Source organism: Rhipicephalus sanguineus, chromosome 3 (genome assembly GCF_013339695.2).
Source record: "Rhipicephalus sanguineus isolate Rsan-2018 chromosome 3, BIME_Rsan_1.4, whole genome shotgun sequence".
Lineage (NCBI taxonomy): Eukaryota > Metazoa > Arthropoda > Arachnida > Ixodida > Ixodidae > Rhipicephalus > Rhipicephalus sanguineus.
Genome location: NC_051178.1, coordinates 124,955,485 through 124,981,307, shown reverse-complemented (window position 1 = coordinate 124,981,307; position 25,823 = coordinate 124,955,485). Strand labels below are relative to the sequence as shown.

Here is a 25,823-nt window from a genome sequence, read left to right as displayed (position 1 = left end):
TTTTTAACTGTTAGCTATAGTGAACTATAGAATGCGCTATCAACTATAGAACTATAGAATGTGCTATCAAACAAACCATCAAAAAAAAAAAAAAAAAAAACAGCAGCGGCGCTGTAGTTCCATTACGCTAAACGCGCTATGCTGTGAAATGGGTCAAAACCACGTGTACCCCTGCCCTCTGTAAACAGCAGCAAACCCAGCTCACATTTCGAACAAGGCGTTTAAAAGAACGCCGACTGCGAGACACACAGCTGGGCGCAAAAGGAGGCAAAATTAAAGCGCTGGGATTTTACGAGCCAAAACGACGTGCACGTCGTTTTGGCTCGTAAAATCCCAACGCTTGTCTCTGCTCAGCTTCGATCTACAGGACCAAACCTGGGCTATCCAGCAGGCCAGGGAGGCTAGTGGAAGACAAGGTCTTCCGTCCTCCATCTGAGCGGTCTGGCCCGGACCAGCAACTAGCCGGATCTCGCAATAAAGTTGTTTCATTCATTCATTCATTCTCGATACCTCCATGGAGGTATCGAGATAAATTTCGACCGGGATCAAACCCGCGACCACAAGCTCAGCAGGGCATCGATAAAGCCATGTGTATACAGGCTATAGTGTATAGTTTTATAGAGCGTGAGACGAGACCAATCATAGCCTCGCTGAATAAACGTAACAAGGGCGGGACCTGACGCAACATAGACAAGCGAGCGGGAAGGCAAAGATCTCACATTTGGGGAGCAGTCGATGCACTCATGCGTACGCGGTCTCGAAAGACTTCTATCTCGTCAAATGATGAACTGATTTCGAAAATTCGTCGGGTAAAATGCTTCCTAGACGGTGCTAATGAGTGGCTGTACGGCGTTCTGCTGCTGATTCTTTCGTGTCGTAGATTTATATGAAAGAAGTATACTGCTCAACTTTATTGCTCCCGCCCCCCCTCCTCCCCCATCTTATCTATTATTTACTCACGCTGGTTGCAGCCATTTCGTTAAAGGTACCACTGACCACTTAGCACCAACATGTTTGCATAGTTCTGTACACAGCAACAACGGTCTCACTCTCATACCTCAATTGACGGAGATAGCACCGACACTCACTGCACGGATCTGCTGGCGGCCGGGGCCGAAGAACACAATGCGCCGCGCGATCATCGGATGGCCGCCCGGTTTCGCAGTCCACAAACGCGGAGGCCGTATGCATGCACTCGACCTTGACGGCGTAATAGGTGCTCCCGGGCCGTTACGAAACTGACTCGGCGGTGGCGGTCAGCAACAGGGCACGACCAGCTACTAGTTCCAACAAGGGATGCGGAAGAGCTTCGGGGAAAAAAATTAAAAATGATCCGCGCGTGATTTGGAGCTACGAGCGCATATCATCAAGTTCAGTTTTGCGACCTCAACGTGTCGTGTGTATACGCTGCTGAGTTTAAGCACGGGCGCTCTCGGGAGTCGTCGAACCGCATGCGGAAACCTGTTAAGGTGACGCTAAAGAGGAAAACGATTTTTCTCGTATTATTAAATTACTCTTTCACGATACCAAAGACACCCCGCTTGCTGCGAGAACACGCCTGGTAAGCGAGAAAACGCGCAAAAGGAAAATGCGGGTGGCAACGCCGCCTTGAAGTTTGTCGCGCCAGTCGCCGTGACGTAGTAGATTTTGACGAGTTTTACCAAGGCCTATTTAGTTCCGAATCGATAAAAAGGAAAAACATTGTCTACTGAGGGCGCCATAGACTTAACGTTCCAAGTTTCAGGAAAATTTCGTAGAGCCCGTGTGGCCAAAATAGGAAAAGATAGTTTGAAATCCATGGCGTCCCCATCGGAGATTTCGGCGAGAAATTTAGAAGTGAAATTCCTGATACTGATTTTCTCATCTATTAATAAACCTATGGCGGTGAAATTAACGCCACTACAGTTTTCAGAGTATAATTTATCAGTCTAAACTAATTTATTGCTTCATTTTAGAGTCCCTTTAAAGGGGTACGGACAACAATATTCGTATCCGAGTTTACTCTGCGATACGAATCTCCTGAATACAGAGACGGTTCTTGGCAAGTGTGAAGCTCGGTAAATGTTGATAAGATCTTTTATTTTGACATTGAAGTATACTGTCGCATGACGCACCCACTGACATCGACAACGTCGTGACGTCACGCTACAGTATCTATTCTGGCTACTTCACGCACAGGTATGGCTAATTTTGATGACGTCAGGTACCAAAACATTAAAATGGTCGCTTGTGCGTCAACAACGGACCCACGGGGCGGATCGGCCGTGGAAACGTCACGATATCTTGCGCGAGCACGTGAAGAGAAGCTCATACCGTGTCGTGACGTCAGGGTACAGTAGGAACCGAAACTAGCCTTTAAAAACATAATGTAATTTTCAGGGTGCACTCACGCTTACCAGTACATTTTCTATAGGCTCTCGAGGGCTTGGCCTTTCATTTGACGAAAAAAAAAAAAGACTGAAAATTGTCGTGTCAGTATACACCTTTCAAACTTGGAGTTGACAACTGTAACGCTGCGAAAGCTATTTGCTAAAATACAATTCACATAGTAACTGCGTATCCTTACTTTATCCTCACAGCCTGACAGAAGTTGAATAAATGAATTTTCAGTAAACAAACGAAGCTCTTTTTTCGTCCACATTTATTTCACTTGAAACACTCAACTGAATCTGCAGGTAACTTCCCATATGCCTTCCTTGGCTTTCACTCTATGTTCGTTTGATATGATTGTTTATGGAATAACGCTGACACAGCTGCGCACAGGCGCGCTGCTTGCGTTACCTAGGGTGGCTGTCATTTAACACGCGTGTACAACATGACCTGCGCACGTAGCCAGTACCAAGATCGGTGATCAAACGCAAGGAGGGTATTTAAACCTGCTTGGTCAAACCGCGCCGACAGATCTCGGAAGCCGAGTGTTCCGCTATTTCTGTTGTTGCAATGGCGCTGTTTGGCAGCAACGTTGGTTGGCAGCAACAATCGTTACTGTATAGGTGATATATTTTTTTCCTTCTAATTTTCATCTTGAGAGCACACGCACGCACGCACGCACGCACGCACGCACGCACGCACGCACGCACGCACACACACACACACACACACACACACACACACACACACACACACACACACACACACACACACACACACACACACACACACACACACACACACACACACACACACCAAAAGGCGCATTTCTAACTCGCAGTGGTTAAAAACGTGCCTCAAGAGTACTGAGTCGTGGCAATAGTCAAGCAGATATTTAGACAACAGCGAGATACCAAACCAAAAAGAATAATCGGTTAAGAAAAGGATTAAAGAAACGGAGGTGGGGTATCAGAGGATAGGAATTCTTACGAAATCAGCACTGGAAAGCTACAAAGAAAATATCTGCGATAATTCTAGGGGTAGCTCTCTCTTGTATGAAGGGGGGACGGGACTACTGCCACGGCCACTACATAAAAAAATATCACGCCATATCCACGGAATGAATGATCATAAGTGGGCGAAGCTCGAGAGGGGGAGATCATCGGTAAAACCATAACCCTCCCGTGAAAGTTCGCCCATTACATCATTAAGAAAGACGTGAGACTGTGTGCGTATATACAAATCAACTTTTATTTTGTTCTTTTATTTTGTTCGTCTACTGTCTAGAGCCACCTGCTCCATCCGGTGACTCGCTGCGAAAGAGGAAGCGCGTCAAGAGCGATTGCCTTTTATTGCGTCAGTCACGTGCGAGTGACGTCATCATGACGTCACTCACACTAGCGCCACCTGCTGAGTGAGTCATACAACAAGGTGGTTACGAACCGGTCACAGAGGAAGGACAGACCCACGACGTAGTAAAGAAGAAAGAACACCACACAGGCGAACACGCACGAGAGTGTCACTCGTCAACGTCGTCTTCTTCTTCTACTGCATACCAGAACGCGCGCAGTAAAGAAGAAAGAATGACACACAGGCGAACACATGCGAGAGTCACTCTTCAACGTCGTCTTCTTCTGCTACTGCATACCAGAACTGCATACTAGCTCGTAAGAAGCGCGCGTTCCGATATGCAGTAGAAGAAGATGACGTTGACGAGTGGTTACAAACCGGTCACAGAGGAAGGACAGACCCACGGCTTAAGGAGCTTCGCCCCTAAAAGTGGTGGTTTTGCGGACTGAGCTAAGTACGAACGGATAGACACACTATGCGGTGCGTGTGCTGAGGAAGAGGAAGTGGCTCAACACCTGGTACTTTTCTGCAAAGGGCTTGACCCTACAGTCCAAGGCGACGGGGCTGAATTTTTCAAAGCATTTGGGATCAGGGACAGTGCAGGCAAAATAGACTTTAGGCGGATAAAAACAACCAAGAGGACGTTATATGATTGATGTCTAAAATCAAGGCAAGAGCGAAATTTTAGCCTTTCAATACACAGAGTTAATACTTCACTGTGTATAGTATAGATACTAGTTATATACGGCTAGGCGGCGTGAAACGTCGCCCGGTTAAAAGGGGCCGATTAAAAGGGCCTTATCCATCTCGCTCCGGCATTCAAATACTTCGTAATACCCAAAACGTTTCCACGCATAGGCGTATAAATGTATTAGATGTGCAGTACTTACGTGTATACATTATGTCAGGCACAAAAAGCTCCCATATCCAAAAGCAGCAACGCGACATAAAAGCGCAAAAACGGTGCGTACAGGCGTCCGCACCCAACGCAGCTCCCCGATAAACACAGAGTAAACGTGCAGAACAGGACTGAATGCTCAAAACACTGAACTCGTATACGTTTGCGGAAGTAAAAGGGAGCAGCGTGCACGACGAGTTCAGTGAAACGAGCGCCCTTTATCGCAAACAGATGACGTCCGCACGGCGGAGGTGGGCAAACGGTGCAAAGCAACAGTGAAATCGTCTCATCAATACTGCGCGAACAGGAGCTCACGATGCTATCTCCCAGGCTTATACCTTTCGTTGATGACGGAAGCCCGAATGACGGCATAACGACGGCGCACTTTTGTTTTACGCAGAACAGTTGCCTCAGCAAAAACGACTTCTTGCCGTAAGTTACTGTATACGTATATACAGGGTGCCTTGTTATTTTTTTTTAGACAATACAGATTCTTTAATTAAACTTCTATGACAGTCAGGCTCCTGTCGTTTTCACACACGATCTCTATGTCGAGGCGGAAATACTTTGACCCAGCTAAATGACTAATTAACAAAAACTCGCTAATTAACTATTCAATTGTTGGCTTGAGGGCAGTTGTTCGCGTTAGAAAGTTGTGGTCCGTGACAATTTATGGCATGTCCGTTCTTTAAAAATCGCAAACGTTGCACGTAATTCGGTCCGGATTAATTTCGACTACCTGAGGTATTTTAACGTGCACCCAAATCTATAGGCACACATTTCGTCCCATCGAAATGCGGCCGCCGTGGCCGGGAATCGAACCCGCGCCCTCGAGCTTAGCAACGCGACACCAGTCGTAGAAAACAGCCACAGCTCACTGTTGTCCAGAGCGCGGGAACTGCCCGCTTCATGCGAGCTGCGATCAAACGTCGCCGCTCGCATGCACATTCGTAGGGCAGTGTTGTAGCCACGCATGTAATTGCATGGTCACCCTGCAGAAGCTGCTACCAAGCGTCGCTCTATAGCGAGCCGGAGCCTTGGACATGCCGGACAGTCAGCTATACAGCACAACATAGACAATATACAAAGAAAGAAATGAGAAGGAAATGGTTTTACGGTAACTGAAAAGAGCAGTGCCCTTGTGCGCACCCCGTTCGAAGACATGCAGATTGTAAGGTATTTGAGAACGCGGAGTTGCTGGAGGAAATATTCGGATGGAGACAACCCGTGCATACATTACAAAGCGCGTGAAAATGGTGCGGAAACCCGTGGGAACGTTCGGGCAAGATATCGCAGTCTGCACACAGCGATAAATGTCTAGCTCGAGGAGGGGGAATGTTGCAGCTTCAAGCGGGGATCCAGCTGACAAATGCGGCACTGTCTGAAGCCCATATCACATTTGGTAACACAAGGCCAGATGGTTTAAGAGTGAAAAACTTTTGCGCTCGTGAATTTCAATTCACGAGAGCAACACCATGATCACGCACCCTTCATTCTACGTCGACCAACACGGCTCATCATTCGCACTGTATATATACAGCTATGTATGCCACCGTGGAAGTTAATGGGGAGCCGACGCACCTCCTAAATATTCACTGTACTCCCAGGAACTTGGGTTACAAAGGCCACTGGGGGAAAAGCAAGAGGATCTGGCTCTGGTGCCAGTAAGTAAATATACACGTAATTCGGTCTACACGTAAAGCCACTATACGCTTGAAGCGTCATGTAACGTCATGTACTCACTTGCTATCGCTTTCACTTTGCTGTGTTCGAATAATAGGCGAAGCTATCTTTCTTTCCTTTTCCTTCTCTTTTTTCTTTTTGTGCTATGTGAGTAGAATTCCAGTACTTGCGAGTACTTTGTGCTATGTAAATACTTGTAAAGTGAGTACTTTGTGTTATGTAGTACTGACTGCCGTGGAATTTGTTCCCTTTCGTTGTTTTGCATATTTTGCCAATGCCGTTGCTTCGCAGAATATTACTTCATGTATTTCTTTATTCTTTATTTTTTCTTTATCTTCCTAATGTGCAACGCTATTCAATACTTCCAGCCTGTGGTGTGTTGCTGCGTTGTGTATTTATGCCCAACTCCTGCCTAAGGCCTTCACCGAAGGCCGGCAGTATGTAACAAAATAAGTAAATAAAAAATTTAATAAAAGACTGCCGTGAGAGCGGTCATAGGCGTGCGTACCTGACCGCGGTTGCTATGGAACGCTACAGATGTTGAACGGGCGCGACGATTTTACCAGCGAAGCGGCCCGTATAGGCCTTATGCAAAATTGCTGCCATCTGTCGGAGGTTCCACGAAGCTACCGATTTGGCGCCATGTTGCAGGCTTGTGTCCGAGTCGTATTGCTGTCGCTGTTATAACTACTTGCTTGTATCTGCTTTGGTAGTGGGCAACCAGGGCATAAAAACGTCAGCCGAGTGTGTAACGGCATGTACAGTCAACCACAAAAGTTTACGGACCACGCGAGCGTGTGGCCAAGAGCCTCTTCGCGACACTTCCGCTACGTCAGCGGCGATCGACAGCAGCGCAGCACCCGAGACGCATCCCTTCCTTAATCGATGGCCTGTCTGTTTTCCGACTGGGCAGAAATATTCTTCGCCTTTCACTTTTTCACGAGACGCGCTCTTTGGCGGCCGCGGTCTATCCGCATAACTGTTATCAGTCGCAATCTTTCTCACAGTGATACCTACCCAACGGCACGCCGTTCGAGGCACGCCGTGATAGCTTTGATCCTGCTATCAAAGTGTGACGGTCATACTGCACATAAGCGCTTTGCGTGAAAACTGCGAACTAACAATGCGTTGCGAGGCACTAGAAGATTGTAAGGCCAGTGAATAACAATAAGACCCATTTCCGGCCCAGCGCTGCGGTCGACGGTAGATGGCGCACCGCTAGGTGGCGCGGACAGGCAGTTTGGCACGCGCTCGCGTGGTCCGTAAACTTTTGTGGTTGACTGTACATGTTACCGACAATTCCTAGTTATTACGCTGACATTTATTACGTGTAAAGAACTGCCTCACAACGAGAAGAAAGTGGAAGTTTGTCACCGAGTCACATGTAGGCCTGCCGTCGTTGAGAATGAATCTTTGCTCTAGGTTATAAATTTTGTTTGTCTGCTTTCAGTGTAACGAGTAAAGCGTTGTTAACTATCTGAATACCATGCGTTGTAGGATAAAGCCCCTTGGTGTAGTGTAGGATTGTTGGAAGGAGGCTTTGGCGCGCGACACGTATGGCTAGGCACAGCGATGACGGTAAGAAAGTGCTGTTGACCCATTTGAAAGCGGACATGTGCTCGTAAATAACACGATAGGCCAAGAATATTCGCGCTCACATCGTCACTTTCGGGGCCTACTGGCGCCTTACAATTTCAACCCGTTTCCGCAAGGCAGTTTTGCGTCGCCGACTGAACGCTGGCGAACCAACCTCAGCGCGTAACCAACGGTAACGCACCCACGGTCGAGTGTAACACATTTGCCGGAAGAGCATTTTTTTTTTTTTCAATTTCATACGAAAAGTTCCACACACAAGCATCTGTTAACATCTCATAGCACACAGGGGTGGATAAAGGATTTTTCCCAAGGGGGTGAGCTTCTGGGAGAGCCTGCTATATATGTACTCTTCTTGGGGTATACGTATAAATTAAACAAAAAAAAAAAAAATAAGGGAGGGCGGTCAGGCCATCCGGGCCGCCACTCTGAATTTGGTAGTGATAGCACACGAAATGCTTGAAAAATACGCATAGTGAAGCAATACGCGCGCAAAGCATCCCACCAAATGTTACTTTGCTAAACTCCACAATCGAAAAACCAACTACAAACAACGCGCTCCATCACAATCGGTCCGTTCGCTGAGAATCGATGACGCACTCGACCGACCCGTCTAACATGTAATTGTTATCGCGATGTAATAAACAAAGTAATGTCAACAGCAGCGCAGGCACGCGCGAGTAGCCGCGATGCAGCTTTGAAGCTCACAAAGCCGCTGTTCGTCTGTGCCTGCAAGCGCACGGCGCGAGAGCTGTCTGGTTCCAGCATGACACGAAAAAGTGTTCTGTGATGAGTGCCGATGCTGTCACATACCGCATCTATTAAGAACGGCGAACGTAAACACGGCGTTAGTCGTGAGCAGTAGCCGGAGCAACAGAACGATCTGCCGCTTCTCGTCGGCAGCGACGAGATCTAATAACATGGAGGTTAGCTTCCCGTGAACTTTTTTTCAGCACCCCAATTTCCTCAATCTTAGCAACATGGCACACGAAAGTAAGTCGGCAATGCCGTTCCTATCAACCGCCACACGTCGATACGTACGCTCCGTGTGTGCACATGCGGAGCGCGCTTAGCCTTCAACATGGCGGAAATGCGCACGGCGGCCGCTAGATGGCAGCAGATTTTGCATAAGATTTTGCAAAGGGAAAGAGGAATGCTGCAATTATGAAGCACAGAGCTTTATGGGGTACAATAGGTACGAGGTGCTTCGAGGGCTGTGGAAGGGTGTGATGGTCCCGGGGCTTACATTTGGGAACTCAGTGGTGTGCATGAAGTCAGAGGTACAATCAGGAATGGATGTAAATCAAAGGACGGTGGGCCGCCTCGCGTTGGGCGCGACGACAAATGAGGCTGTAAAGTGTGATATGGGATGGACAGGCTTTGAAGTGAGGGAAGCTCAGAGCAAAATCAGATTCGAAGAGAGGCTGAGGAAAATGAAGAAGAGTAGATGGGCAGAGAAGGTTTTCAGGTATTTGTATAGAAAAAGCGTTGACACGCAGTGGAGAAAAAGAACTAGGAGGCTCACCAGTAAATATACGGCTAGCAGTGCGGGCGATATGGCAACAAGGAGCATTAAGCGGAAGGTCAGAGAGGCGGAGAGGACTTATTGGATGGCAGCGATGGAAAAGAAGCCGGCTCTGAGTAACTACCGAAAGGGAAAAAACGAAATAGGAGGGAAAGGTTTTATGATAATTCAAGGGGAAGCGCTTTACTGTTTGAAGCAAGGTCGGGCTGCCTTAGAACACGTAGTTATAAAGCGAGATTCAGTAACGAAGAAGAACAATGTACATGCTGCGGGGGAACTAAGGAAACGATGGAACATGTACTGATTGAATGTGGCGATATTCACCCAGGTATACGTGTGGTCACGAGTCTACATGAAGCACTGGGTTTTAGGGACAACAATGGAAAGCTGAACACGTCCGCGATAGAAATAAGTAAGAGACGGTTAGAGTATTGGTGGCAGAAAAGTAGAGATAAAGTACAAAAATAAATTATGGGGAAAAATAAGGTCATTCTGCCTTAAGAGGCAGACAGATGGACCGTGAATTTATATTTTTTTGGTATAATAACATAGATTTAATCAATGTAGATAAGGTATTAGGCCAACGTAAAACAAGGAAGTTTTTATTTCTTTTTTTTTTCTTCGCGCCTGGTGGCAGACATGTCACCGCCCCGTTGTAAAGGGGACGCTCATAGCATCCATCCCATCCATCCTATAAGGACGCGCGCACCGACCGTCGTGGCGCCGCATGTTTTCTCAACAAACTACGACCCTGCGCTGATGGCAGCCTGCGACGCACCGGAAGTATTGTGCGAAGTATTGTGCGAAGTATTGTGAATATTTATTTAGACCCCCTACTAGCCAGTGGCTATGGGTCTAATCAGTGTTGTGTATTTTCATGTAATAAGAACTTGAAATAAAAAACTATTGATTGATTGATTGATTGATTGATTGATTGATTGATTGATTGATTGATTGATTGATTGATTGATTGAAGACGGGAAATGCGATACGCAGGTCGGCGATATAGCGGGGGAACATTTGCTTCCGTGAGTTTGTGCATAGCGTACAGGCGGCCATTCGATCCGCCGAGAGCATACCTCTTCTGTCAACCGCCGGCAGTAGTTCTTCATTCAACTATATGTCAAGTAGAGCTGACGTCACCGAACAGGAAATGCGAGCTCGCATTTCCGTACATTCGTCACGTGTTCATCGGCGTGACGTCCGTTTAGGCTGAAGCGCAGTGTCGCGGTCACAGAGAAACGACTCGTGACGTATACACTCCCGTCCATGCCGGCGAGGCAAAGCCATGAACATTTTCTCATGGGAGCCATTATGCTAATGGATAGATGGGGCCATAACCCGCGTGACTCACGTCAGTATGCTTAATGAAGTATTAACTCTATATATGTAGTGAAAGACAAGTCACTCCTGCCTTGATTTTAGCCACCAATGAGATAAACTCCTCTTGGTTATCTCAGTGGTTATCTCTACCTGCAATGCTTAATCATGTCTTCAGTGTTGCTAAACCCCAATGCTTTGAAAAATTCAGCCCCATTGCCTTGGACCGTAGGGTGAAGCCCTTTACAGAAAAGTATCAGGTGTTCAGCCGTTTCCTCCTCCCCTCTACACGCACCGCACAGTGTGTCTATCCCTTCGTACCATAGGCGTGCGCAGGGTTCCCAGTTAGGGGGAAGGGGCAGGCCCGTAGCCAGGGGGTGGGGGGGGCAGCCCCCCCCCCCACCCGAAATTTTGATGACAGTGTTTTATCGAAAATAAATCATGAAAATAGGCGTTTTTTCTTAAATATTCAAGGCTTTCAGCAAGTGCCCCCCCCCCCCCCCCCCCCCGAAAAAAATTCCTGGCTACGGGCCCGGGAAGGGGGGAGTCTCATCGCAGCCTCTCGCCCCCCCCCCCCCTTCCGTTGCTTGAGTTCGAAGGAAAAAAAAAAAACAAGCTTCGCAGTGGAGGCAAAAATGAAAAAGCGATGAAGTGCTTTCCATAACGGCCTGCTTTTCCGGGGGTAACGATAGTAACCAGTTCTTGGAATGCAACATTCGGCCGCCATAATTGTAAAAAATCTGCGTGTCCATAGCGACAGGTACGACGTAGTAAAGGTACGAGGCAGACTTGGCGCCTCCTCTCAGATGATTAGGGAAAAGAAGGGGGGGGGGGGAGCTGCCCGACTCGTGCGCGCGCCTATGCTTCGTACTTGGTTCGCGGTATGCCTTACTCCGCCAAACAGAGGGCTAGCTGCCCCAAGAGTTATCGTAGATCTCTCCTTCGGCTATTTCCTGCTTGTCGCCCACGTAAAGGCGCCATCTATGAGCAGCCGCCATGCCGGCTTGAGCGAATGCAGCAGCTGCTGGATGTTGTATATGGTTGATTGCTTGGTTTAAGGGGCCTAACGATGCCAAAAAAAAAAAAAAAACGAATTAAGGCTATGGGAGACACCGTAGTGGAGGGCTCCGGGTAATTAAGAACAGCCAGGTTTCTTTAAGAAGTCGCACATTACATGTGCTAAACCCCTGCTGGGGAGGGGTTTAGCAAACCATGTGAGGGATTTAGCCATCGCGGCTGGGGGAGGAGGTACAAAAGGGGCACTTGGCCCCCACCCACGATGAAACGATGGTTTGCACCCCCCAAGAGAAAATCCTGCCGATGCCCATGCGCTCCAGCATTTCGCTTCCATCGAAATGCGACTGTTGAAGCCGGGATCGAGTCTGCGTCTTTCGGGTCAGCAGTCGAGCACCGTAACTACTAGGCAACCGTGGCGGCTGGATGTTACTCATGTGCTTGCGCGGTGTAAGCCGTTTCACTGTTCCCAAAACTCGCCCCTTTCCTTTCCTCCCTTCCTGAACCAGTACTCGGTGCACCATTCTACAGGTTCAATACCCCGTCTAATATACAGGGACCGTATTCTGAGTTCGAGTTGTCGCCATAATATTGCCTTCAGTGCACCTTGACTGAATTGTTGAGGAAAGGCGGGCAAGTGAAGTCGCTTCAGCCATTGGTAAAGCGAGATTATACGCCACGCAAAGCGACACTGTCGCCGAAAATGATACGACGCGTACGCAGAACTTCTGTTCATGCCCACTATGCGAAATGCAGCGTTCTTGCGTACGCAAGGCCGTTACGTACGCACCGTACGCAGTACTAAAAAAACGTGTCTTGTGCCCCGTCTTTTTCGCGCTCTGCTTTTATTTGTAGACAATGCACCAACTCGCCCAGCAACGCGTTCTATTAAAAAAACGCCAGGCACAGTCACAGAGAAAGCTGGAAGAGCGGCATTTCTAGAGCCCGTTCTAAACTCTCTTGGAGCTACTAATACAAGTACACTAGCAAGGTACGCCATAAATCACAATTTTTGTGAAGTTGGGAAGCACCTACTAAGCCATTATTTGTCATTCTGCGGAGAAGCGAGGCACCAGCTACACGTCTGTAAGGCATTATGCGCACTTTGTTGACGCTACGAATGATGACGATGAAGAATTATGGCTCAGCCCTTTGTAGTGGGTTGGAAGCTTTAAATGGTCCACCAGTTATGTAATTTGCATTTGGTGACGCCCGGTCACTATTTCCCTCTCCCGCCATGCTGTATAACATACGTTGACGTGGGAGAGAGAGGGGGGGGGGACAAATAACTTTATTGAGACCCCGAGGGAATGAATCATGCGCTTATGGGCTTCCTTGGCAACCAATACAAGTGCACTTGCGAGGAACCCACTGCGCTATAAATCATTGTAATTTTTGAGAAGTTGGGAAGCAGGCACTGCGCCATTTTTCGTCATTTTACGGACAGCCTTGGTACCTGCTGAACGCATGTAAGGCATTATGCGCACTTTGTTGATGCTATGGCTGATGACGATGAAGAATTATGGCGGAGCCCTTCGTAATGGGTTGGAACGAAGCATTCAACAACCGACTCGTTGCGCAATTCGCATTGTGTGACGCCTGGTTACAGAATTCGCGTTGTGTGACGCTTGGTGCTTATTTTACTCTTCTACCACGCTATATTGCAAATGTTAATGCGGTTCCTTCCCGAAAAGCAGTTTCAAGCACCGGAATGGCTGAGGTTGAATACCGAGCTCCCACGCAGAGGGCACAGGTTCGAACCTCGTTCCATCCTGGAACTTTTTTCTTATTTCTTTTTTTTTTTTCTTATGTCGAGCGATACTGGTTACGGACACCGGCGGCGGCGCCAAAAACGGCCGCTGAAGTGATCTCATAACAGCTTTCGCTGTAAAACTCGCTTATAAGACACGGCCTTGTATTCCAAGTCGAGTTGATTTTGCCGTTAGGTTTTCATGAACCATGAGCGCCGTAGCAGGGAATTTGCCACGTGGTAAAATTTCAATGTATATATGTTGCGAAACCCGATAGTTTGGCTATGACGACCCCCTCTTAAACAACCAGGTTGTATGGGTTTGATTCGAGAATGTTGGATCGTGTATTGTAGCACCCGGCGCTTTTGCCGAAACCCTTTGCAATTCCGCTGCCATATACATAGTTAAGAGTGATTTGGCCCATCACGAACTAATATAAAGGCACAAAAGAAAGGGAAAAAAACATGGCTGATCCCGTCACAGGAATCGGTATAACACGAAAGTGAAACGCGTCTTCACAGAAGTAGTGCTTATTGTGTAGTGATATATGAGAGCTTGTACAATGTCTATAAATATTCGTGTTTGGCAGCTATAGCACCGTTTGACGCGGATGCACCCACGTTGACAGCATGTCTCTATCGTGACGACTAACGCCCATGATCATGATTAAACCGTTGCGGTAGCTGATGGGGTGAACATATATTTGGACACAGAGAATCGCGAATCCCGCGTAAGGATGATATCAAAAAGCTCATAATCAACACTGGTATACTCGGTATGCACTTCTTCAAAGCGTCGTCAATTAAGGAGAGAAACGGCACGGTGTGCGCTTTCTAGTAATGGGTAGCCGACGCCTGTGCTCATGCATACATAACACACACTGCGCTTCAGCAACACGGGAGGTAGAGGTTCGTAGCCTGAGCCGCAAACGCGTGCGTCCCGCTGGCCTCTGTCTCGCAGGCGCTGCTCTCGCTCCACCAAGGCACGAAATTTGCCCGTCGAAATCGCGTCCTTTCTGCAACGCATATTGCAGCAGTTTTGTTAGTCGGTGCTCTCGCAATTGAAGCAGTCGGCGGCGGAGAAATCCCGTTGGTGCACGTGGAAGCTGCACTACTCCGATGAGCCGACGCACGCTAACACGAAGCCAAAGGCAAAGAACGTAACTGCATGCGTCAAGGGTGCCTCGGCGACGCCAGCGCGGCCAGTCTACCTCTCTGGTATCGATACGCTTTAACCATGACCTCCGATATCGCGTGCAATCTCGGAGTAAGCGCTAGTAAGTGTCGATCGTGAAGCATTACTTCTTTTCACATCTCACAGACGGCGGCACCGCCTCGCTCCGCCCGGCGCGAAAGAGAATGTGTTAAAGATATAAGGCGCGTTCGCGCCGTGTCTAGCATCTCCCGAGTTAGCTTAGTCGGTAGGGCGTCGGGCGCTTGCCGTCGCGGCCGCAACGTCGTTGGTTCGATTCCCAGCGGGGTATCTTTTTCTTGGTTTTTTTTTTCTTTCTCACCGTTGGCGTCCGTTTTATCAACGTCATATCCGTGACGGATGTACTTGGTGGACCCCGGCATAAAACACTTTCGTGGTAAAAGAAATGCTATCCTGTATGCACGAGGAACGTACAAAATATGCGCTGTGGTCGTCCGTCTTTTACGAACACGATATCATATTTTATTATAAAATAAACTATGTCCACCTACCCGATGACGTGTCAAGGAGGCAGACCGACAGGCCTTTAGCTTTTACGACATTCTCCTGGCACGCCAGGATTCTACTCTTGGTGAAGGTCAGCCGCCGTGTAATGTCTGCTAAAACGTATATAATCAACCGACCTATCGAACATCCTAGAATTTTGCGTTGGAGCTTTCTGTTTTTCTTTTTAAAGCGAGATGCCAAAGGTACATCGCGGTTTTCGCGGACAATAAAAAACAAAACACACATTCAAATCAAAAGTGAGAGGTCGAACGACGACGCATATGAGTCAGCGTCGTTAATATCCGCACGTTTCAACCGTTGAACCATGCAGAGTCTCAGTTCTGGTTGAAATTAACACTTATAGACTGCGATTTGAAAGGCCCCGTAAACAACCTCTGAAAATGCAAAGAACGAGCGCGTTATTCTCTCCCGGTGTTTCCCGTCTTTTCGGCACAATTCGTGACGCCAGTAGCCTGTTCACGTGACGTCATGAGGAAATGAGCTCTCGACTGGTCTGTACACGAGGAATATATCAGTCGTGAATTGCCTCCTACCCTGCATTGCCACGCAATCGCACGCCCGTTCTGATTTGTGTAGCGTGCCTATCGTGCGCGATCATCTGATTCCACTTCGTTGTGTGCATTTTCGACAGCGCAAGCGGAGATGACATCATGCTGCCGAAATTCGCGAAATCCTGATACACTCAACACTTAGTGCTGACGTCGTCCACGTGTTTTTATGAAGAAATAAGTGGCGAGGAAGCGATAGCGATTGTAGGAAGGGTAGTGAAGGCGAGAGGGAAACAAGTCTCTCGTATTTGAGCGATCGGAGCAGTGGTATGGTCAATCTGAGGTAGCATGAATGAAAATCACGTCTTTGGCGTTACTGGGTACGCGCTGACAGGCTAGCAGAGAAACTCATTAGATGCACGTTGAGCCTGCAAATGGGTCTACGTTGTTTAGTCAGTGGAGCCAATGCGACACGCATTACGACACAAGACTCGTAGGGTAACTAAATACATGTGATTGTTTACGTGTAATCATTTCGAAAGCAATTGTCAGTGAATGAAAACATGGTCAAAAGTGCTGAACGGGATACAGTGGAATAGCCAGCCCAACTAGCTACATTTACTGTATAGTGTACAATGTTAATATAAGTTAGAAGGAAATTAAAATAAGAGCGACTTTTCAGGAATTCCTTAATTACATCCTATAGACAGTAACAGGTACCTGTAAGCAGTTACGTTTTTGCAGGAACTAATTGTTATCGGTTGTTATGTTGTTCTGGTAAAGTGTAAAAATCTTTATATACCATACCAGCAGAAACAACAGGCGTGAAAGACATGTGCTCCCACTGAATGTGACCTAAGCGATCCAGTCGCATCGACTCAATTGAGAGAGGTCAACACGACAACGTACTCGGAACGGTCGAAAAAAATCAGGAGAGAGATTTGTATGATAAACCAGATACGGCCGCCATGCTGCGTTGACTGTTTCGAAAAACACTGCACGGGTTCGAGCGGAAGTCCCGACACGCTGAACGATAATTTGGCATATGAACCAGAAATGACGAGCAAGGATTGACGCTGTGCATAACAAGCGCCCACAGTCTGCAGGCTCTAAGCCGATTATCGCACCCGAAACGTATATATGTATATATTAACGTCCGCACGAATTCCGAAGCTTGGCTATAGGAATCCGGATTCACTTACCAAGACGCCTCTCGTAGAAGGTATATATACTGTGAGCTTATAATGGTCAAGCCGGCGGTTAGTCAGCGCGCACACATTCACACACAGTGTGTTGATTCTTCCGCTCACGTTGCGTCAGTATATAGATCCAATCCACGACACTATATGGCAGCGTAAACGCACTGGGGTCGGAACAACTCCAAACAGGCCTGCCGGCGTATACTGCTTGTTCACGCCACGACGACGCTACCATAATACATCATGTTAAAAGACAGCGTCCGACAAGGTGAGGGGCTGAGTCGACGCTTTTAGGGTTAACCAAAGCCGGGGATTCCCCTGAATGCCTGTTTCCCGCATGCCACACAGCCAAGCCCATTTCCCGCCGCGTTGATGGCCGGCCGTTCTAGGTTAGGCGCACGGCCAGTGACCTGTATAGCGGGCTTCCAAGGAGGGCGCAGGAATGTCGCTACACACTGTGAAGAGTCCAAAGGGCGCCGAAGTCCTTCTTGCCCGGGTCTTTCGGCGAGATTCGTGCGGTCCAGGAGGGCGCCCGAAAGTTCGATAGAAAGGCACGCGGACGACTCGGCGGCAAAGAGCGGGTATTCCGAGCCCCGACTAGCGGCTGTGAACAGGCCGTCGCGAAAAGGATACAGTGACTCGATTGGCCAATCGCGCTCCTCAGTGCATGGTGTGGTTTTGAAGACGCGCGGACGGCCGTTCCGCGCATTGGCTCCAGTCTCCTGTTTTTGTGTTCCCCTGCTTTGCTAGAGAATGTCGTGGGTTCGTGTCCCGCCATAAAAAGGGTACTTTTTCGTCCGCTTTAATTCCCGTAAATTTAGGTCGTAATGATTACATTACAGTTAAAAATTAAAAAAAAAATCACCTATACTTTCCCTGGCTTAACTGTCTGTTGGTTTCAATGGTTGTCCTGCTTCCTTCAATGTGGCGCAGGGCCAAGTTACCTTGCAGAAAGAAGTGTCAAATAACCAGTTAACTTGCACCCCCCCCCTCCTTTCTCTCTTTCTTCCCATTCGCCTCACTGGACTGTACAATTATATCCCCCGTCATAATAAATTTTCTTGCCTTTCTCTCCAATACGAGATTAGCGCTGCGCCAACGTTCCGTGCCTTTTGAAGAATTAAATACTCGCCTTGCATGAAATAATGCCACCAAACCCATTCATATCCTTCTCGATAGCATCCGTTCCTGGTTTTACGAAGCGACCTGCGGCCGCCCGCCTTCGGAAATTTAGTGACTATCATTCTGAGGTAGAAAACACGAAAAAGCGACAGTGTTGTCTACCCAATTCGCCTTTTTTTTTATTCATGGTGCCACGGCGCATGCGCCCTTCCCCTAGCGGGAAATTCGCGAAACGCTGTGGTAGGATTTCCGCACGCCTTTCGATCTCGGAGGCTTTTGTTCTGGCGATCCAGGTTGTCCCGGATCGCCCCGCGAAGCTCCGCCCCCTGGCCAAAACGGCAGAGGGCAGCACAGGAAAACGAAAAAAGGCTGATTGTGTTGTGGCCAGAGTTCACTGTTCTCTTTTCGAACAAGCCTGCCTGCGTGTAGAGCTTATGAACAGGTTCTGGGTGGTTCATTGTTCCCCGTCCTCGCACCGAACAATGCGCGGTGTTCGATGCTGCACTGAGACGGCGCTCTTCCGCGAGCGAACAGCGAATGCTGCGAACTCGTTCTGCACAATGTCTGCGCTGTGCGATTCGAATAGCGACATGCTACACCTGTTGAGAGTACAGTGCTGAAAGTGCAGCAGAATATAGTGTAGACACATAAGAAAAATAAAATCACCCTTGACGTCGACGCCCCAAGGCGATTGATGCATGTAGTTCAACGACCCAAAACAACTTTAAGCCCATGAGACGCCGTAATGGAATTGTCTGGGTGAATTTCGACTCCGTCGGTCGATGTCCAACCGTGAATCCAACCGTGAACTTCGTGCTCAGCAGAAGCGTGCATGTCACAGCCGCTAATGCTGTTTCTAGGCGATTGCTCACACGTGATACGCGCACGCGAGCTCGCAACTTTATGGAATAAGAGTGAGCGCACCAAAGTAACTCTACACCACTAGATTTCCATCCGTGATTGTGGTTCGCTCGTTCGTGAATAGCACACGACGAGCCACGAAAAGAAAGACGAAACACAGATAATGAGTTCCAATCGGTTTGTCATCTGCGCAGTTCACCGTGCACGTCTTTCAAGAAGACATCATAGGCAAGTTGTTCAAGATTCGCCGGTTTTTTTAAGCGTTAAACCACTGAGGTCCTAAATGTGGGCGCCTATACCAACAATTCACAACGAGGCACCATATAATCAATTAGGGTCTTTTAGCCGTGACGGTAATGTCGTAAGGTAAGTACGGAAATACCGTACCGTCGTGGTCGGCAAGCAGCTTTTTAAAAACTTTTTAGCTGCACGAGTTGCTCATTGCGTGCGCTAACGTGATGAGATGATCAAAGTATCTAGATCAAAGATAGCAACGTGCCAACCACGAGAGTACCGTATTTCCGTACTTCCCGTTACTGTCACTATACTAAAAGACCATATTGGCAGGCATCCAACGTTTGGCTACGTTGTCGGGCGACCGGACTCCATCCACGGGTTGAACGCGACTTTTATCGGATATTATCCGATGGTCACACCAACGTATAGCTAAGTTCTCCCTGCGTATATCTTTAGCCAACTGACAACGCGCGCACACGAATTCGCCCCTGCGAGTTCCGTCATGACGGCCCTTACAGCGCTTATCGTGCTTTTGCTAACGCGCCGTCTTTACTATCACCGGCACAAGAGAAGGCAAGCTAGGACACTGTACACGCTATTCCGCAGAGAGGCGTGTTTATCAGCGCGTGCCTGCGGGAGCCACAGGTTAGATTAAATCTGATCGCCTCAGCAGGCCAGCTGCCGCTATCTTTTCAGTTCACGTTCGATTTCATCCGCTCTGTCGCGTACGCCATAAAGACTTGTTCGGTTACAAGTTCGAAAGCTGAGAGTTGGGATGCTCGAAGCAGGCTTGGACAGTGCACAAGGCTACGGGTCATGATTACACAAAATACGATTTACACGCAACTAAATCCACTCCCACCGCCAGCTACGAGCACCCACCTCGAAGACGATTGGCAAGCTGCAATATTCTGCGCAACGAGGCACTCCACAGCTTTGCCGCAAAAGTTTCCCCTTTGTTCGTGATATTAATGTAACGGGTAGTTTTCCCGGCTTTCATTATATCCCGTGACGAATCAACTGCCGAAGCATTTCGACAAACCGCGGAGTACTACTGGCGGATACAGAAACGTACACATGGCTTGATCGTGACGTCACTACCATCCGTTCATCGAAGCGGCGGCCATGATGGAGGATCACCTGTTGCCTCGGTTTGATTCGTTCTGTACAGCGTCATCCAAACATTCGTTGACTCGAAGTGTTTTTGTTTTAATAATTAATATCTGGGGTTTAACGTCCCAAAACCACGATATGATTATGAGAGACGCCGTAGTGGAGGGCTCCGGAAATTTTCACCGCCTGGGGTTCTTTAACGTGCACCTAAATCTAAGTACACGGGCCTCAGACATTTTCGCCTCCATCGAAAATGCAGCCGCCGCGGCCGGGATTCGATCCCGCGACCTTCGGGTCAGCAGTCGAGTGCCATAACCACTAGACTACCGTGGCGGGGCTCGAAATGTTTTTGGAGCTTTCGTGACTTTCTGGGCGCAATGCCGGGCGCAATGCCGGGCGCTGCCAGCGGAGAGCCGGCTAGCGTGGCATATTACGCTATAAGTTCGATTGGATCAGCGCGCGCTCGATACGAAGGTGCGACCGGACGCCGACGGACGTCAATTCACTACCTGAAGTGGGACGTGGTCAACTACCCCGTCTACTCCACAAGAAAGCTACATACCAGGCTCATTTTGTTCCGTGCGGCCTTCGTTTTCCGGTGAGGGCTGGCTTTCCCTGGGTCACCGCACACGCTGCCGATCGACTCCGCGACTGCTGCCGTATGTCTCAACAAAGTCTTTCAATGCATTGAATGACCCTGCCTCACCTTTCTGCAGGCGCTGTCTTTTCACGCGGTATTAGCGCGCAGGGTCTTCGTGACGGGCGCTGTGCTGTATTCGAGCAGAAGCATCGATGCCCGATCGGGATCAGTCTCCTCCCACACCTACCGCGGTGAGCCAGCGGTTATGGTGCTCGACTGCTGACCCGAAGGTCGCGGGATCGAACCTCGGCCGCATTTCTATGGAGGCAAAATGCTCATATCGGGGTTTCGGGACGGAAAGGCCCAGCTATTATTATTATTACGCCCGACCTTTCTTTCAGCTTTGCCCTTTCCACCACCTCCGACAGAAGACATGCCGAATGCCTAGTATTTGTCCAGTCCATACTGCTGCGCGCTGTCGCTTTTTTACGGCAGAACTGCTCAAAGCACAGGTGCTCCAAATACAGATCCGGCTGGGATTGCAGTTGTTTCGTGCGACGTGGCGTTTATTACTTTTTCCAGTTCATCGGCTTCGTTTCTATACGCTACTCTAAATACGCCTATACTGCCGGCTGTATGCGAATGTTCTCTGTTTAGCACAAATACATGTTCACTGAGGTTATAAGAAATATGTCTAACTTGTGTTCGCCCTCGTGTAGAAAAGAAGGCGTTAGCTCGAGGGCCCAACGAACACAGCTTACGTTTAGTAGTACATATTACCTTTAATTCCACGTGTACGAGAAACCCATAAGCCATTGAAGGTCAGTACACCGGTCCCAGCCAAGATATCTCATGAGTATTCTTCTGCGGATCTTTAAATGTAACATCAGTGAGGAAATGACGTGTAAACAGCGAGCAAGGAGACATACGCCCTACGCCCAAATTTGGTACAAAGAATCACAGTGCGGATCACAGCCGAAAGTAACACCTGTAGTTAAGCGTTCAATGCGTACTATGTTACAAAGTGCCTGGTAAACATCCACGATGGCTTAATGGATGCGATGACAACCACCAACATCAGCTATCCTGACTGTGTTTCCGAGCAAAATGATTCGGGCCAATTGCCGGTTCGACGACCAAGCAGAAAGAAGCCAAGTCCAGTGACCGCAGGGGTGTGTACGCGCCCCGCAGTGGGCAAGAAATAGCCGACGGGAATCGGCCGGAAACTTGGGGGCGAGTCAGCGGCGTGTGCGCGCGTACGGGCCAGCACTTAAGAACCGGTTGATTGTTCCTGTGCCCCAAATTGACGCAGAGTGCCGCGCCTCATCGACAGTGAATCAGTCTACATTCGCCGCTAAACGGGATCCTCGGATCAAGTACGAGTCCCCACTGCGGGGAGCGGTCATCGTGCCAAAACTGGCCCCCCGACTCCGATCTCTCTTTCCTTACTTAACGCTGGACCTTTAAACCGTGCGCGTGGTGCTACGCGCACGCTACTGCATACGTGTGATGCCCACTTTTCCTATTTGTCGCCTTATATGTGGTACGGCGCGAACCCCGCATAGAACATCGGTGGCGCGCTTCGGTTCGCACACCCCAGCTGCTCCTGCTGTGACCCATCGCAGCAGCACGTATGATCCCCCCCCCCTCCCCACCCGCGACTCCCAGGTTCCGTGCTGGCCGTTCAATGAGGCGTGCGCAGCAGGATCGAAGGCGATCCGAGGGGCAGCAGGATGCGGCGCGAAAACGCTGTCACATGCTCGCGCGGAGATACTCGGCTGCCCCGAGAGTCTCCCGCAGACGCGCCCCAAACATCAAAAGAAGAAAACGATCTGGCAGCAGCCACGCACAGCTCAGATGCACACAAAGGCACGCACGCACACACACACTTTGGACCACCGCGAGCATTTGTTGATATCGCTGGGGCCGAGCAGGGCCTCGCGCTCGGGCGGTCCACGCTACGCGGGCCTCCGTGGGGCGCGGGTTAGTTGAGCTCGGTGAGCCAGGGTTAAGAGGAATACCACGCTTCGAGAGGAAGCGATTCGGTGTCAGAAAAAGTGAACTTACGTTCGCCGAAGCCCGAATGGCGCGAAGGTAACTCCGTCTGTGTACGTCTGCCGGAGCCTCTGGGGAAGCGCAGAAACTGGTTACGTCACAATAATGTGCCCTTTCGCCGAACCGGCCCAACAACAAAACGAACACGAAAGACGGCACAGATGAAACCATGAAACGATCGCCTTTCGAAACTCAGCGCGTGAGAAATGCTGAGAGCGCGTCGGAAAACGAGGCGCTGGAGGAATGCAGAGTAAATAGTGTGCCGTAGTTAAGTGCGACTTCCACTGGATAATAATGTATCCGCCGAGGGTGCTTGTTGCATCGCATGCGGTGTGTCGCACCGAGCAGTCTGCTCCCGTGTGCGGCTCATGTGCAACTAGCACATCAAACTCTGTGAATACACATATATATTTAATTTCTTTCCCATGGCGTGGTGTGGAACTACAGTCGCTGCAGTGAATGGACCCGGGGAACGACAATGAAGAGATAACACGCATGTTACGGACGAGCCACTCGACGCTGTCTTCGTCGCATCAAGTAACATCTCGAGGCCCAAGACGTATATTTACTGTTGCATTTTTCGTGTGTGAGCTTCAACTACCGTTACGGAGAGGCAACGAGCAAGGTAACGTCGAGTAACGATCGCCAGTGCGCTTGGTGCAATCTCTAGCATAGTTAGCTGTGTTGAGTTGAACATCGCTTTACAATAAGTATTTAGTATATTAAATTTTGGCTAGTAAAGGACCAAATCGAATCTTGTATTTATTATTATTTTATAACTAACGACGCTAAGCCAGGCTAAGCCGGCTAAGCGTCTCAGCAGCAGCCATCGCAGCCGCATCGCGAGCGGCATCATTTCACTTCACGTTTCCTGCCTTGCAGAGGACGTTTGGGGTCAACTTTTTACGAGATTTTGTACCCTTAGTTGGCCTCAAAACGCCAAGTTACGATGCAGCTCGCCGCACTTAGGCACCTACCTCGACTTTCCGCGACTACCCTTCTAAAGGCGTCACTCCCGACAGCATCAGTGCGTGCTTCGAGTAGCCAACCCACCTTCACGAAAGATGGCCGTGAAATCCTTCACGTCCCCAACGAGCCTCCCGAAAGGGACCTGGTGAACTTTCCCCGACTCAAGAGGCCGCTATACCCCGGCAAAGTCCGACTGTCCTTCATTCCGGACGAATGGTTTCAGGCGTTCTACCACAAGACGGGCGTCACCGGACCCTACTTGTTCGGCACCGGCCTGATCGTCTACCTGTACTCGAAGGAAATCATGATCATGGAGCACGAGTTCGCCTCCGGTTTTACTTTGGCGCTTATGGCGTACGTGGCGGTCAAGAAGTTCGGGCCCGGCGTGAGGGCCTACCTGGAGAAAGAAGCCGATTTGGAGGAGAAAGCTATCGATGACTACCGACTGGGCGGCATCGAAACCTACAAAGAAGCCATCAAGAACGAAGAACACGCCCAGTGGGAAGCGCAAGGCCAGCACTACCTGTTCGAGGCCAAGCGCGAGAACGTGGCACTGCAGCTTGAAGCCGAGTTCCGCAAGCGCCAGATGTCGGTGTACGAGGAGGTGAAGAAGAGGCTCGACTACCACCTCGAGGTGCAGAACGTGACGCGAAGGCTCCAGCAAAAGCACATGGTCGACTGGATCGTCAACAACGTGCTGAAGGGCATCACTCCGCAGCAGGAGAAGGATTCGCTGCAACAGTGCATCGTTGACCTCAAATCCCTGGCGGCCAAGGCTTGAGAGCAGGTCTCGGCGACCATTGTAAAGAAGTGGTAATAAAGGATTCGTGGTTAGTGCATCGCCTCCTGTTTACGAGGGAAGCCGTGCTTCCTTAGCGACGGCCTGTGTCTTCTGGCTCGTCGTTTCACATCTCATCTGACACCGCTTTAATCCGAAACCATTACACACGTTGCAGCCCGCTAGTAAACCAAGCATGCCTGCACCTGTATAGAGTATTCTTTACCTCATGCATTAATGACTTCCCATTAGTTACAACAAACCAATCAGGAGTGCTGTTCTGGACAGTGTCAAATGCCGCCGTATTGCCGAATTTTGTAATGGCGGCATTTTACCCAATCTGAGAGGCCGTAGCAGCTGTCGGGGGACCGATCAGAGTTGACCAATGGCGGAATGTGACAACATGGTGGAAGTTGACAATGTCCAGAATGGCACTTCAGATTGTTTCAGCTCGTAAAAAGCAGGAGTGCCTACAAGTAAAATTTTTTGGCACGCTGAACAACTCGATATACTGATTCAAATGGGAGTCGACACTCGAATGTGTGAACGTGACACAAGAAAGAAGGCATACAGTTGTATCTGCTGTTTTTCATATACCTTGACCTAGGTTTGTCTGAGACAGTGGACTTGTTTTTGTTCTTGGTGGGGCCTATATAGTTCGCAAGCTTACAAGTCACTCGCCAATTCAGTACACTTAGCATTATTTTGTTGTCCACATCATTTCGTCCTTCCTGGATACATTTCATTTTTACTGCATTCGGGCTAGCACTTCACACCTGTATTTTTGAGGAACAAACCATTAGGTATAGCGGGTAAAGTTTCTGCTTCACCGAAACGTTGATTAGGAACAGCTTATGTTCATTATTGAATCACATGCTGCACAGCCCGACCTGCGCATACAAAATATATTGAGTTCTGTTTTATATTGGCATGAAAAATTTACCGACATTACATGTAGCAATCCTCTTTGCACAGGCATCAGAACTTTCCATTTTCATCTAGCACAAATTTGACAGCTGTTATGTGCTCTTTGGGCAGATACGAACGTCATGTGACGCACTGAGTACAAGTGCCCGTGAATGGGCTTGTATAACCTCTGTATGGCTCCCCTGCCGGCACAGTACAGTTAAAACTCAATCTAACGTAACCCAATTTTATGTAGATCCCAGTCTAATGAAGAAATTTCAATTCCCCAGCA

The 25,823-nt window shown here is 49.0% G+C and overlaps 3 protein-coding genes across 4 annotated transcripts in view; 1 reads left to right on the top strand and 2 right to left on the bottom strand.

Annotated features, from left to right (window-relative positions):
• The window catches only part of LOC119387084 (zinc finger MYND domain-containing protein 11), a 67,386-nt gene extending 44,329 nt beyond the window's left edge, over nt 1-23,057 (bottom strand). The window contains exon 1 of the mRNA XM_037654391.2: nt 22,891-23,057. The gene's annotated coding sequence lies outside the window, so the exon portion shown is untranslated. The remainder of the gene's footprint in view (nt 1-22,890) is intronic.
• The window catches only part of LOC119387093 (ATP synthase subunit b, mitochondrial), a 234,185-nt gene extending 209,502 nt beyond the window's left edge, over nt 1-24,683 (top strand). The window contains exon 2 of one of the 2 annotated variants that reach the window (XM_049413372.1): nt 24,134-24,683. In XM_049413372.1, coding sequence (XP_049269329.1) covers nt 24,134-24,628 — 495 coding nt within the window. In that variant the 3' untranslated portion in view covers nt 24,629-24,683. The remainder of the gene's footprint in view (nt 1-24,133) is intronic. The other variant, XM_037654400.2, reaches the window with a different exon arrangement.
• Nucleotides 1-25,823, bottom strand: part of LOC119387083 (WAS/WASL-interacting protein family member 1) — a 259,526-nt gene that overhangs the window by 193,604 nt on the left and 40,099 nt on the right. The window lies entirely within an intron of this gene.